This window comes from Octodon degus, unplaced genomic scaffold (assembly GCF_000260255.1).
Source record: "Octodon degus isolate 3935 unplaced genomic scaffold, OctDeg1.0 scaffold00010, whole genome shotgun sequence".
NCBI lineage: Eukaryota > Metazoa > Chordata > Mammalia > Rodentia > Octodontidae > Octodon > Octodon degus.
In genome coordinates this window covers 28,020,144-28,035,188 of record NW_004524586.1, presented here as the reverse complement: position 1 = coordinate 28,035,188, position 15,045 = coordinate 28,020,144, and the positions used below count along the sequence as shown (strand labels likewise).

General features: G+C 50.6%; 1 protein-coding gene across 4 annotated transcripts in view; it reads right to left on the bottom strand.

The window, feature by feature from the left end:
• Positions 1-15,045, bottom strand: part of Hspa12a (heat shock protein family A (Hsp70) member 12A) — a 170,848-nt gene that overhangs the window by 58,370 nt on the left and 97,433 nt on the right. The window contains exon 1 of one of the 4 annotated variants that reach the window (XM_004625650.2): positions 9,858-10,031. The exons of the other annotated variants lie outside the window; for them this stretch is intronic. Within the exon in view, the coding sequence (XP_004625707.1) occupies positions 9,858-9,900 (43 nt within the window). The 5' untranslated portion in view covers positions 9,901-10,031. Of the gene's footprint in view, positions 1-9,857; positions 10,032-15,045 lie in introns of those variants that run through there. 4 annotated transcript variants of the gene reach the window in all.

The window sequence follows — 15,045 nt, the reverse complement described above, 5'->3', positions numbered from 1 at the left end:
GGAAAACAGAGTTGGTGAACATCACGCAACGCCTATGAAGTTTGTTACCAGAACCTTTCCAAAAATAGTCACAGCTCTAATAATTTTCCAGCATGGTCAAACCCCAGCAGGCTGCAGGGAGGACAGCGCCCTCCCTTGCCATGAAGGACCCAGGCAATCATGTCTTCAGAGCACATTCTTGTCAAAATCAAAACCCCACCTAGAGCCAGGGCCCACTTTTCTTATGGGGGCAATGTCTGCAGCTCCTCTGGGTCCCCCCAAGCTGCTGAGTAGAGCTCCCGCCCAGGAAAGACACAAAAACAGTCATGACTTCCCTTAAAGGCAGGTATAGCTTAGATTTTTGCTTTTATGTATTACTCTTTAATTAAAACAGTGTCTCCTGATCTATCAAAACACACTGGGAAAAACTGCAAATGAGCTAACACAATTTGTGAGCATACCAACATCATTCCCATGTTTAACAATTATAGATCCACATTACAGCACAACAATTTTAAGTGCAAGGTGATCCTTGAACACATGCAGAAAGTGTATGTGTGTGTGTGTGTCTGTGTGGTACTGGGTATCGAATTTGGGACCTTGTGCTTGCCAGGCAGGCACTTATGCCACTGAGCTATCTCTCTGGCCCCCAGAAAGTCTTACCAAGCAAAAAGTGCTAACTGGGTTGTTTTAAAATGTAGTGTGATTTGTTTTTCTTTTAGTATTTCATAATACAATAAATGTAGAATGATTTTGGACTTTAATAAGATGACTCTCGGGAGTCAAACACACATGCTTTGCAGACCTCCTTCTTAAGTGGGGTCTCTTTCTCTACCCCATATCTGGCCTCGCACAGACAAGCAGAATACAGTCAAGTGGTTTTTACAGGCCTTCCTAAGAAGGGCTGCAAAGTTCTCTCTGTGTCCCATCTCACCTCTTGATGCTCCCAAGACCACCACAGAGAGAAGCCCAAGCTGGCCTCCCGAGAGAGAAAAGCCCAGCTGACAGCCAGCGCCCACCCTGGGACGGGGCTATCTCAGACTGCCCAGCCCCCTGGAGCCATCAGATGGGTGCAGTCACAGGAGTGACCGTGAACAAAGCTGGCAAAGGAACCACCAGGCAGAGTACCACCCACAGAATCCTAAGCAAATAAAATGACTGCTGTTCTAAGCCATTCACTAGTGGATGGTTTATTACGCAGCAAGAACAAACAGATTAAGGTTTGTAGGGTGGAAAAAATGTGACATTTTGTAGGTATTTCACTAATTCTTTAATACTTCAATTGTTTTCCCTCCTTGGGAGCTAAAATGTCTTTATTCAGGTCTCAGTGATGCCATAAGTTCCAAGGAAGAAGTTAAGCCAGCCCTGAGGACGGCAACACCCCCTAGGATACTCCCGAGATGGAATACAAGACAAGAGCTGAGGAACAGCCTAGACCCAGCTAAGGCTGCATGCAGTAGGTACAAGAGGAACTTGGCTCTAGACACCGAAGAAGCCACCTCCAGTGCTCAAACGGGGCTCACTGGAAGGGAATAGAGGCTTTCTGACTGTCACTTCTTAATCCAAGCAGACCCCATTCTTTCTGACTACAGCAGGCTCAGTAATACCCCCTCTGAGTACACCCATATCCTGATTCCTGGAACCTATGGAAGAGCGTTACTTCCCACAGCAACAGGGACTTTATGGGGTGGCTAAAGGTCTTGCGATGGCACAGTGTCCTGGGTTACCTAGGGAGGCTCTACAAAATCTCCTTATACAAAAGCCCTTATAAGGGAGAGGCAGGAAGGGGAAACGGTTTGTGCCCTGGCACCTCCAGAAGGATGCAGCTCTGCTGTCACTTTGGTTTTAACCCAGTGAGACCCATTTGGGGATTATTTTTCACCTCTAGAAATGTTAGGTAAAAACTTGTATTGTTTCAAAACATTATACTTGTAATTGTTTTCAACAACAGAGGGGACCTAATGTTAGCTAATTCCTCCTGCCTCGAGGAACAAATTTAGTACTTATTCATAATTACATGAACAGCTAGTTAATATTAATTTGGTGTCTACTTCATGCTTGGCCCTGTATTAAATGCTTTTCTTGAATGAATTAATTTAATCCTCACAAAACCCTATAAAGAAGACACTATTATAATCCATACTGTACAGATGAAAAAATTAAGCCTTGAAGAGGTCATGTTCCAAGGTCACGCAGCAGGTAAATGACACAGTCCTGGGGCTGGAGAGATGGCTCAGTGGTCTAAAGCACCTACTTGGAACAAGCTTGGCAAAGCACAGGGACCGCGGTTCGATCCTCCAGCACCACATGCCAGCCAGCCGCGCCCCCTGGTGGGCTGAGCTGGCCACACACACACACACACACACACACACACACACTAAATAAATGTTAAAAAAAATAAAAAATAAAAAAATGACACAGTCCAGACCTGAACGCACAACCTCTGGGCCCAGATCCCGCCTCTGACCATCACACCTCCCAAATCAATGTGATAGAGGCAAAAACAAAATAATGCTACATACTGTGCAGTCTCTTTGTACTAGACTCGAGGTAAGCACTTCACAAATACCCTTCCACTTAGCTCTCCCACACCTCACTGGAATCTGGCTTATTAAGCACTCTTGATTATAACAGAAGTAAGTGAGATATAGCAATGTTAAACCCTGAGGTAAAACACATCTGAACCCACATACACATGAGCCCAAATTCCAGATTTAGGCAAATCCGCCTGCCTGCCTTGTCCCCCTCGAGACCCTGATAGCTGAGAAGACCAGGTAGCACCACCACGTCACCTTCCAAATGGGGACAATAAGGAAAGTGGAAGGAGTCACATTAGTTTCACTGAGACAAGATGCATACTCTACACCACAGCCAAGCTGAATGCATGGACACCCTAAGTTCAAGGTCACTACCACTGAGGCCCAAGCCCCGCAGCCCAGTCTCCCAGAAGAGGTGCCATGGAGCTGCTGCCAGACCCAGGGGACACCCGCAGCTCCCACGGCACAGTCACAGCTGGTGGAGGACGGGTGGACCCGGCAGAGCTCAGAGAAGCATCTGCAAAGCTCTAGATCTGGGGCTCACCAGGCCAGCAGAGCCTGGCTGAGTGAGGTGCAGAGTCCATCCGGGGACAGAGTTCAGGCAGCACTGGATCTAGCGCAGGGACAAAAAGACCTTGAACCCCACTGGCTGCTCCAGTCAGTGAGGAACTCAAAGCCATAGCGGAAAAAAATAAATAAATAAAAATTAAAATTAAAAAAAGCCATAGCGGAGGGCCAAGTGGAGCTAAGTGGGGCCAAGAGTCTGAGACACGCAGCATTCCTCCAAGTTCCGGGACTGCTGGACAAGATGTCACATGGCCTTGTCTGTCCCGATTAGCTCCAGGGCTTAGGCCAGCCCTTCACCCAACTGAGTCTTGTGGGTAAAAGGCAATCACTAATAACTCCCTTACTTGATACTAACAAACAGCAATAGAAGATAATGAAAACAGAGACTATACACCAGGGAACACACTTAGAGCCGAGCCTGGATGGTGGGAGCAAATAAAATCCTCTAAAACGTGTTCCACGGTTAGCACCACTTCAGAGAAGAGGAATCTGAGGTAAGAGAATGGGGACAAGTGTGTTATTTGTCCAGAATCCCAACACCGCTCAGTGGTAAAGCTAGGAAGAATCCAAGCTAAGAGTTCCTATGAATTCCTGTTAGAGTGGAGCATTCCTCCCTCCCGACTCGTTCCCCCAGAGCAGCACACCCTAATTCAGGGTCCCGCTCATGGGAGGATGCAAATGGCCATCCAGGGGCCAAGCAGCCACATTTCACACTGGTTCCACCTGGCTTTCAGGTTTGCTGTGAACTTTGCGAATGCTCATTCTCAGGGCCCGTTTCTGTGGAGCATTAACTACAACAGGTGGAGAACGGGGACCAATGCCCTGTGCTCCCCTCAGACTCCCGGTTCCTAAATCTCTTCCTTTCCTACTCAAGTTCATTTTAAGCCTGATGCCACTACAGAAAAGGTCTCCCTTTGATGCTGGGTCCTAACTCTCCAGAACTTTCCTGGCTCCCTATGGCCTAGGGCACAGGCTCCACCTCCACACAAAGCCTCCCGTGGGCAGCAGTGGCTACTTGAAGCGCCGTAACCTTGTTTGGGTTTCCACGTATTTATGTTGTGGTTGCCTTCTGTTGATGGCAAGGGATTCAGGACTTCAAGTAAAGCCATATTAATATGCTGAACTGTAAAAGGCTCAAGTTAACAGCTTCTGACATTGCCAGTCCTGCGGATAACCCACTACTATTATGGACCACTAGACCATATTGGATTACTCTGCTGAATTCATGTACCTACAATATATGAATGGCAATGGAATATACATCTCTGACAAAAGTAAACAAAAAAGGGGAATATAAATGAAGGACCATTTTGTAGTGAATATATATATATATATATATATATATGTATATATAAAATAGTTAGCATAGATATATAACTACTTTCTTAGTTCAATGAGAAGAAAGTTTTGAACTAATAGTGTTTAGACAAGATATTGTGTCTGCATCTTGTCCTCTGAATAACTACTACAAAGACAATATGCAATGTATTAATTATTGCAACTGTCCTACAAACCTGTTTTAAAACTGTCTCATTGCTACTTCTTTCTCAATAAATTAATATTAAAAATCATATGTACTATGAGTTGTAAAAATCAGTCTTTTAATAGTTATTAAAACAACTGTAATACTTTTAATCTTCAAAAAAATAAATAAAATACTTAAACAAAAGGATTTCTACTCATAGAACTGATATAAACACTCTACCTGAAATAAATGCAACTTTTGGATGGTAGATTATTTTGAAGAGAATCAGTAACTCATAGTTTGGGGGAGGGGTCATATATCTGGTGGCATCAGCAAGGAACCTCAAACAGCTCGGTTTGGGGAAGCAGTCCTGAGGACGTGATACGCCTGGAGCTGACAGCCTCAGCTACTCTCACTACATCCTGAGGAAGTATGTCACCCTGCAGATGAACTTAAGTGACCCTGAACCTCAGCTCTGCCCCGTGCAGAACCACTCACTTTGTAAGACATTGGTAAGAATCAAAGATGACAGTAGAGCCGGGCAGGATGGTGTGTACCTCTAGTCTCCACTCTCAGGGGGCTGAAGCAAGAGGATCACTGGAGCTCAGGAGTTTGAGACCAACCTGGCAACATAGTGAGAAGCCATGCTAAAAGAAAAAAAAAGTAATGATACCATACCAGCAACATATTTAGCACAGTGTTGATGTTTAAGGAAGATTTGCTGACGCAGACAACCCAATGCAAGGGAGTAACCTGTCTGCTGCTCCCTGCCCCACTCTAGGTGCTGCAGGCCTACGTGTGATGTGTGGGACTCTCGGGCTCACAGGGGGGGGCTGCCCACTGGAAGAAGTTCTGATGAAGCAGGCCTGGGACGAAGCTAGGGTATGAGGACTTTTGAGAAGCCTTCCAGGAGAGTCCTACAGGAGAAGCCTTGGTAACTTACCCTAAAGGATCATCACAAGACTAAGCTGTATGTAGGAGTGGCTACCTATATAAGGGTTCCTGGAAGCCAGTGTAGCCCCCTACACACACACACACACACACACACACACACACACACACACACTGTGGAATCTGTAGGAATAGAGAAAGAGCTGAGGGGATACTCACACCATTTCCAAAGGGGTTGCTTCCAAGAGAGGAGTGTAACTGTCCTAAAGTAATCAGAGTCTCAACATGCCACCAACCAGCCCCAATACTGAGAGATATCAGAGCAGAACTTTCCCTGCCCCCAAAACCCCCAAGGAAAACAGACCAACTTGACTCATGCCCATCTCACACAAGAAACAGTGATCCCAGTGGGCATCAGGCCAGAGATGCAAAGGCCACCTCTGTCTTTCTCCTATGGGCAAAGGCTGGACGAGTCACAAGGCCACCTGCTATCAGTCCATAACTCCACTATGGCCCCCAAAGATCAGGCATTACCCCATTTCACAGATAGGGAAAGTCAAGTAGAGCTGGAGTCTCTGCACGACAGGGCCCATGGGTCTTACCCACCCACAAAGTATATGACAGCACCTGTGGGGAGGAACATAGGACCCGGAGCCATCTACCACCCCAGGAATGCAGCAGAGGTGCGCAGGGCCTGCCGCAGGGGCTGGTTTCCTTGCTTGACACTCCCCACTCTTCTCTGGGGATGCCCAGGCCCAGCCAGGCCCTGTGTGCCCATGGGGGCAGCATTCCCTCTCTGGCACATGCTGCTCATTCATTAAAAGGCCCTGATTCCTGCCTGCCACGCTAATTATGCACAACAGTAATAAAGAAGCTTTCTCCCTTACCAAAGACGCCTATTTATAAGACAGAAGTGCATTCCACCCTCGCAAGATGGAGTCGTCACTCAGAGAGAGGCTTGCTGGCATTAAAGCCGCATCTCTTCGGAGATCATCCAGGCCCCACCCGCCTCCCTCTCCAGCTTGGCCCACTGCTGAGCATCTGAGTTGGCAGAAGTGGCACTGTTAAGAGGCCAGGACATGAATGCCATCCCCTGCTGCTGTGACCCTCACGGCCTGCTGCCTCATACTCCACACAGGGAAACACTGATTGAGCACATGCTTGAATGCTAAGAATATAGAAATGAAAGACATAGCCCCTGCCCTTGTGGACAGAAAAGGTCCTAAGAAAGCATAGCTTTTAGGCTCCGTGACTGACTCATAGGCCACCTCCATCCACTGGACGAATCATTGGCTTGTCCACACTCTCAGCTGTCTCACTGGCAAAATGGGGTGATGGTAATACCCACCTAGCTGAGAAGCGAATGGCATATGTACACTAAGGGGCACGCCACGGGCTCTCAAGAAACACTAGCTGACATCACAGGGGTTAAGTACCAGAGGCTTTAAGATTACACAGATGCATCTCACTTAGTTACTAAAATCCAGGAAGGCTTCTGGAGAGGCAGCACCTGAACTAAGTTTTGAAGGCTCAGTAGGAGTTTCCTATACAAAGGCAAATGTTCCAGGCAGGAAGGAGCTGCAGAGATACCTGGGCTCTAAGAAGTACAAGATGTTGCAGGGGGAGGACATGCAATGGGGGATATGGGAACCACCATGCAGCGGGCACAGCTGCAGGGGCTGATGTTGGAGATCCCAGAATCCTAAGTTGTGGTACCCAGAGCATCACTTTGACGTTTCCTTGGTTCCCTTGGGAGTTGCAACTAAGGCCCTTTCTCTTCCACCTGTAGTCTGATGGCCAGAGGCAACACGGCAGCCAGTCTATGAATCAAACTCCCATTCACCCAAGCACTCAACACAATTCCCCAGGGGCCTATGGCATGCCACACGTGTGCTACAGGAGGGTGTACAACTTGATCTGCACCCCAAGTCCAACAGTCCAGCCCTAGAACTCCTGCATCACCCTTCCAATGCACCACTCAGTCCCTTTGTTTGTTCCATGGCAGAATAGCAAAACAGGGGCCAAGGGGCCCCCTCATTGAGTCATTAATTCAACAAGTGTGGTCAGAGCTAAATGAGTAACTCAATACTCCCAAGCTTCAGCATACACTAAGTCCTCCACAAATGTCACTATTTAAATGTTAGTTTTTATTAATACTGCCAGGACGGTAAAAATCTCATCTCTAAAGTCCAATGCCACTCTCCAATGGACCGCCTACCTCAGCAACCATTTTATACCCTAACAGGATGGCAACCTCTGACCATATCAATGAGGGCTACTTTAGGGCTGAAAGGCTCCCGGAATCAGATGGCCTGGATCCCAATCAAAACTTCTTAGATGTATGACCTTGCACAAGTCATCCAATTTATGTTTAAATCTCCCACCAACAAAAGAAATTTTGGTAACATACTTAAAAAGATAAATAATTCATGTTCACTGCCCATCCCAGAGCACACAATTAGCATACCTTAGAAACAGATGGGGGGAAGGAGGGTGAGTAGATGCTGCTCTTACGAGATGCTATAAATATCCCCCATTTGCAGATAAAGAAATGACAACCCAGAAAGGCACAGTGAACTGCCAGGAATGGCCTGCTCTTTGGGTTGCTGCGTCGTCGTAAGCCCACACTCCTGGAGCCTGGAGTTGTCCTGGCCACCTCAAACTCACAGGAAGGGAAGAAACATGGTAGAACAGACTTAGGGGAGCGGTGGCAGATGGCCCAGCAAACCCTGTATGTTTCCTCATCAAGGATGGGACTTTCTCCCAGTCCTGGCTCTGTGTGTGTGTGTGTGTGTGTGAGAGAGAGAGAGAGAGAGAGAGAGAGAGAGAGAGAGAGAGAGAGCGAGCAGGAACAGAGCTCTTAATGTGATTTTTCAAGATGTAACTGCTGAGGAGTGGGTGCCCATCCCTGCTGGCAATTCTGATTTGACAAATCTTACGTCCAACCTTGCATCTGATACAACCACCTACTCTTTCTTGCAGCATAAGATACAGGATACAGGCGCACTAACTCTTGAGCTTCAAGCAGTTCTGATCATCCTACATTTTCTCTCCAAATTCAAAGAAAAGAAATGGGGGGAAATGAGTCGATTCACTTGCTGAGTGATGCTCAGACAAAGCCAGCTGCCAGCCCACTGGTCCTGTCGGCCAGTCAGAGAAGACCAGGAGAGGAGCAGATTCCCAGTGGTGTTTGGGCACCGCCTGGACTCTGCACCGCCCCTCCCAAGCTTGAGCAGGGTCAGGATCCCCAGCCCCCACCCTGCGCTCCCCCACCACTGCAGTGCGTGTGGGGAGGCGCCTCCCAGATCCGCAGGAACAATGGGCTGGGGAGGGGGCAGGTGCAGCTCCGGGCTTGCAGAAGGCGGGGAAGAGGCCACCTACAGCAACACAGGGATGCAATGCCAACAGTGGTTGTGCTGCTGCTAGACTCAGTTTCCCAGGTCTTTGAGTCCCAGCAGAGCCAAGAGCCCCTTTCCTGGCTGGGTTTCCCTTATGACCGTGTATTTTAATTTCACCCTTGCAGGGCAGCTTGTCTGGAGTTCCAGAGAAAGCTGCTGGACCTCTCAGCTCTTGTGCTTGCCACCACCAAAGCCCTGCAGGCTGGGGATGTGAGGCGCCTCCTGCGCCCAACTTTCCCCTCTTGGGTAGCACAGGAAGACTGGAATCCATTCCACCGACCGGCTGTCTCCTTCAAGGGTGAAGCTTTGATTTACAGCACTGGGCTCCAAGAGCTGTTCCTCCTCTTTCCCGGGCCCCTTTCCCAGTCCTCTCTGGTTCTTCCTCTGAGTCTTAATCACTCTCTCTAAAGAGACTCCACATTTACAAAATGCAATCTCCACACTGGCAACCCCCAACCCTGGCAAGAAGAGACCCCGCCGCTTGGTCCTTCTCTAGCCCAGAGAATCCTTGGCAAGGCGTGAGGATGCAGGCGGGTAGTCATTCAGCTGAGGGCTGCAGCCCCCACTCCTACGACGTGAGTCCGACCAGGGCAGGAGGTGGGTGTGGGGACAGGTCCAGATCTCCTGTTTCCCCCAGTTTCCCTCTCTGGCCTCGCTGAGTCACGGAAGTGAACCGCGGGATAGCAGCCTCGGAGCCGGCCATCCACACTGCTAGGGCGGGCAACCCCAGGACAGTGCAGGGAACCACAGGAGGGGCGGCGCTCACCCGGACTCTGGCCGCAGCCGCCCAGGGCGCCAGCCCGCGTCGGGCACAGACAGAATGCCCCATCTGGGGGTGCGGAGCTCCTCGCAGCGCCCGCACCCCTGCCAAAACCGAGCGCTTGATGGCGGGCCACCTCGGACGCCCAGGGCGCAGGGTTCCTGACCTGCCTGCGAAGGTCCATCGCCTGCAAGAGGCTGCGGGGAGCGGGCCTCCGCAGCCCTCCCCCTGCAGCCGCAGGACCTTCGCCCCGCACTTACCTCGGGACCCGCTGTCGCCGCCACCGGCCTCCTTGTCTGCCATGGTCGCGCAGCCCAGGCGCGAGGGGAGCCTGCGGCGAAGCCCGTGCGGCTGCGGGTCTGTCTGGGTCCTCGGCAGTGCTGGGCGTTCGGGCCGAGCCTGAGCCGCCGCGGGGCAGCTGGAGTACAGCTCTGACGCGGCCGCCGCAGCCCCGGCTCCGCCCCGCGCTCCGCCCCACCCCGCCCCGCGGAGCCCCGGGCTGAGCCAAGCAAGGGAAACCAGCCGGCTGGCGGGCAGCCGGCCCTGCCCCAAAGCTCCGAGCCCGCAGCGGCCCGAGCGGGTCCCTTCTCCGCATGCTCAGGGACCCCGAGCTGAGCTAGGTACTTGAAGGGTGCACGTGGGCCGGAGGTCTCGTTTCGGGGTCCTGGGCCCTGCTCCGCGTCCGCTCCCGGGAAAGCACTGCACAGCAGGGCCTGAATCCTTCAGCAAGCGCCGTGCACACAACCGACTCCCCGGAGGATGCCCGTTCCTGTTCCCCAAGGTTCACACACACACACACACAACCACCACCACCACCACCACTTCAGGCTCTTAAATGAGTGGTCCAAGGCGAGCTCTGGACTCTGGTGTAGCCAGGAGCCGGGCTGCAGACCCAGGACAAGAGGTGGGGCTGAGCCCCGGGCGTCGCCTCGGGCGTCCCCTATCAGGTCGCCTCTGGGACTCCATGGCAACTTGAGGACTAGGGAAGCACATGAGAAGCGGAGGCTAAGCCGCGTCTTCCATATATGGCTCTAGCCCCCGACCCCGTTAGAAGTCTGAGAATAACGCAATTAATAATGCATGGCTTCCACGGTGAAAGATTAATACTCTGTCCTCCATCTCCGAGCACACACGTGCCACTGGCACCTGGTAAGACCTGCCTAGCCAGGCAGCTCGGCCCACGGAGCCACCACCTTATCTTGACAAGGAGGGCTGTGATAAGCCTCTAATGACCACAGTTATTGGGCCTCTCCCTGCTGGATGCTTAAGTGCCTGTCTCCTTTTCTTCTCATCACTGTAACAGTTTGCAGATAAGGAAATAGAGGCTTGGCAGAAGTAAGTGATGACCTCCATATCACGCACAGCTTGTGAATACCCCACTGGGATCCCCATCAGGAGGTAACTAGCTGTCCCCCACTTCCTGAAAGGCATCTAGGAGATGCTTCAACGTGCAGCCTCCGATAGCTGATGGGGGGTGGGGTGGGGTGGGGACGGGACAGGCAGCTACTGGGAAACCTCAGAATCCCAGCTCTGCTGGAAAGACAATGGTAAAGTGATAAAACTTGGGCTCAGGATGTAACTCAGTAATAAAGCACCTGCCTAGCATGCCTGAGGCCTGAGTTCTGTGACCAGCACTGCAAAAAGGAAATAAAAAATTTGCTGTCTGCCTGCATTAAAAATCCCAGATATACTCCCCCAGCTGTGTGATTATGGTCAGGTCACATAAACTCTCTGATGTTCAATCCCCTCATCTGTGAAATGGGTGTAATGAGAATGCGCTCAAAAGTCCGAAGAGCGTTAGAGGAGATGATGCATAGAACATGCCTACCTTAGTATCTGGCACGTGGCACGGAGCTCAGAAAGCACTCCTAAGTCACAGACATCCTTTTAACAGCAAAACAGGGCCAACTGTGCAGGAAAGAAGTGGTTTCCATGGTATTCAGAGTTTTTTCCAAGGATGAAGATGGAGAAGAAAGGGGCTAGCTGGACCCTTCATCCACCCCATAGCTGCTTCCCACTTGGACTTGTATCTCCACAACTGAATGAATGCCTGGCTAAGGGTGAGTGGGCTGGTGGGAGGCAGCGGTGGAGGTAGACCCGAACAGAGGCAGAGTCACACAGAACAGGACCAAAGTCCTGAATACCAGGCTAAAGCCACATGGATTGGAATGTGAGAGTCCCAAGGTCCCATGGACAGACACCTGGACACTGATGCTGAAAAGTTTGTTACTCAGCACAGTTCTAATTGAGTTTTTCTTGTGCTCAAAACTACACAGTGCTCCACTCATCTATAGGGGGAAAGCCCTGACTCACTGGTGAGATACCCAACACCTTGACGCTAGTGAGTCAGCCCCAAAATTCCTCATCTGTGTTTTGTCCCCACCCTTTCTCTGCTGTGGTTATAGGCTGCTTCTGTCTCCAGTTCTTTACCTACTTCACTTCTCTGCTACTCGCTCACACCCAGGCATCCTTCAGGGCTGGTTCCCTGCCCCACCCCAGGTACTCTGCACATCCCCACTTCTGTTGATTTCTGCCCTCCCTCTGTGGCCCAGGCATAAGGGCACTCAGGAGCCTCCCCTCTTCATCTGTGGGGTTTTCCTGCCTCCACACCCAGGCCTTCGTCCAGGATTCCAGACCCTCTGGGCATCTCTCCCAGGTGTCTTGAGGCCCCTCGCACCAGACTAAAGGCCAGAGTGCTCTTTCCTGCCCTCTGTTCTCTGTAACCACTCACCACTGGCCAAGCCACACACCTGGGCATCTGCTAACACTTCTCCCTCTGACTCTGCCCAAGGTCAGTCAATCTCTAAGTGAACTGAGGCCTCCTGGGCTTTGGAAACAACTCTATCCTTCCTGCCACCATCTTCAACCAGGTCCTTTGGTCCTCTGCTGCCTGCATGTGGGTAGCAGCCTCCTCATGGATTTCTTGGAACTTGGGTCCTGTCCCATTGTCCACCCCCTGTAACTCTGCCCTACCCCTAATCCATCTCCAACACACACACACACACACACACACACACACTCCTCTTCCATGTCTCCTAGACCCCTGCCTCTTACACTGGCATTTCAGATGTGGAAATGTGTTGAATGCCCCTTATCCTACTACCACCAGCAACCTGGATGGTGAGCTGTTCCTGGCACAGTCCTACCCTGCACCCCACGCCAGCCAAGGTGTCCTTCCGTAACCGTGGCTTGACCCTGAGCATCAGGACATTTACCCCCACAGCCTGTCAGACCCAGCAGGACCCCTCAGCCCCCACTCATCTGCCTGCTGCTGTGCCAAGGCCTGGGGCAACATCTGCCCTCACAGGCACCCCAGCCACAGTGACACGGGGGCGTGACAAGGATGGGAGATGACATGCAGGCCCCAGGGCTGGGTGCAGAGAGTGGACAGCTTTGACTTTCTGAGGAACACAGAAGGCAATGCACGCTCTGCCTCACATTTGCCCTCAAAGCTTTACTGATCATCACAGAAATTAAGAGGCAGCCTGGTGAGCACGTTCCATGCGCCAGTGGCTGCTCCAGCCTCATCTAATTCTCCTGGTGGTCCTGCTGTTCCACAGGAGGGGAACCAGAGCACCCAGAGTCTGAGACACCTGGCTGGGTTTCCTCTGGCTGAGAGCAATGGGGCCAGCTTCAAGGCCAAGCCTGTCTCCATGCCACTTAACATTGGGGGAGGGTCTCACCTCCCTACCCTGAGCCCTATAAACTTTTCCCAAGGAAAAGCCAGAGGGAGATCGTGTCACTTTCCTACCACCAGTTCCTCCATGAACTGGCTTCCTGATGCTTCACTGACCTCTGCTCTTTCACCTCTCCCACCCCATGTCCAAACACACATAGATGTCCGTGTCCTGCAGGACAATTAAGGACAACCATGTGGGAGGCTGATGAGAGCAAGTTTCCTCAGGCTATCCTCCCAAGACGCCCACACACAGGACTTGCTGATATGCGACCTCTTCTCTAACCTCTGGGTCATCAGAGGTTAGGTGAACCTCTCTGAGCGACAGTGAGGTCACCCACCAACTACTTATCTCTGTTGGACAACTGAGTCCAAAACGTAGCTTAGTCCAGAGCCGAGGCATCATCTGCCAACTACCTGTCCCATCACTCCAGGATCAGGTCCCCAAAGCGATAATGTCTCCACTAGGAGCCTTTCCCTTTTTATTTTCCCAGCTAACTACACCCCCTTTTCCTATGAGTCTCAACTGGGATGTCACCACCTCACCAAGATGGTAGGAAGCCCTCCTGTGTCCTCTCTGCCCAGCCTCCCGCACACCCCTGCACAGCCTGATAAAGTCAGCATTATTAACATCCTCATTGTGCAGATGACTAAGTTGAGGCCTCAAAAATTACTGGGTTCAGAAGCTACAGAGCTGAAAGGACACCTCTGAGACTAGAACTTCAGGTTGCCTGTTTTTCTTCTACCCATAAGCTCCCCAAGAAAGAGTTATCCTTGTCCAATCAATAACCCCAGACCTCATATAATCCCAGGTAGAGACATTATTTAAATGCTCAAGTAAATAGGACCCTCAGCTCCAGGCCTTTCCCACTCTCTTCTGGCTTCTGTTGGCCCACCAGCCCACAGATCCTGCCTAGCCCACACAGACACCACCCTACATGCTAACTCAGGCATGCAATGCAAGCTCAGAGGTGGGCCCAACCAATAGGATACCCTGTCACCTGTACTAACCACAAATTGTCAAAAGTGCTCATCATGCTAGATGGGAAGAGTAGATGGGAAGCCAGTTGGGCTCCCAGCTAAGGAGAAACTGGAGTCATTTGCTGACAGAGGAGCTGCTAAGGGCAGTGAGTCCCAGGGGCACAGCAGGGCCAATGGAAGGGAAGAAGAAAGCCTGGTGTCAGTTGGCATCTCAGGGACCAGAAATCAGCCAGGCTCTGGGTCCTATGGACCCAGATCTCTGGCTCTGTTTCTTCCTCTGTGAAAAGGATGAAGGATCTTTTAGGTAAGATCATTATAGAGATAAAACGCATAAAACATTCAGTACAGGGCCAGGCTATATATGACCAGCCATATCACTATATAATGTACACATTTGGACCACAAAAATGAATTTGTCTTGTACATTATAAGCTACACAACTGATTGAGAGGTAATGTCCTTGGATGGTGAAGATATGAAGTACAGTGTGATTTGCTTTTTTAAAAAATGTTATCAGAAAAGTGTTTATTGAAAAAAAAAATTAGCTAGGAGTGGTGGTATGTAGCTGTAATCCCGGTACTATGTGAGGTTGAGGCGAGAGGATCAAAAGTTTGAGTACAACCTGGGAAACCTGACTTACAGGGACCCTATCTGCAAATAAAAATAAAAAAGAGACTTAGGATACAGCTCAGTGTGAGTAAACAGGGTTCAATCCTCAGTAACACACACACACACACACACACACACACACACACAGGGGGGAGAGAGAGAGAGAGAGAGAGAGAGAGAGA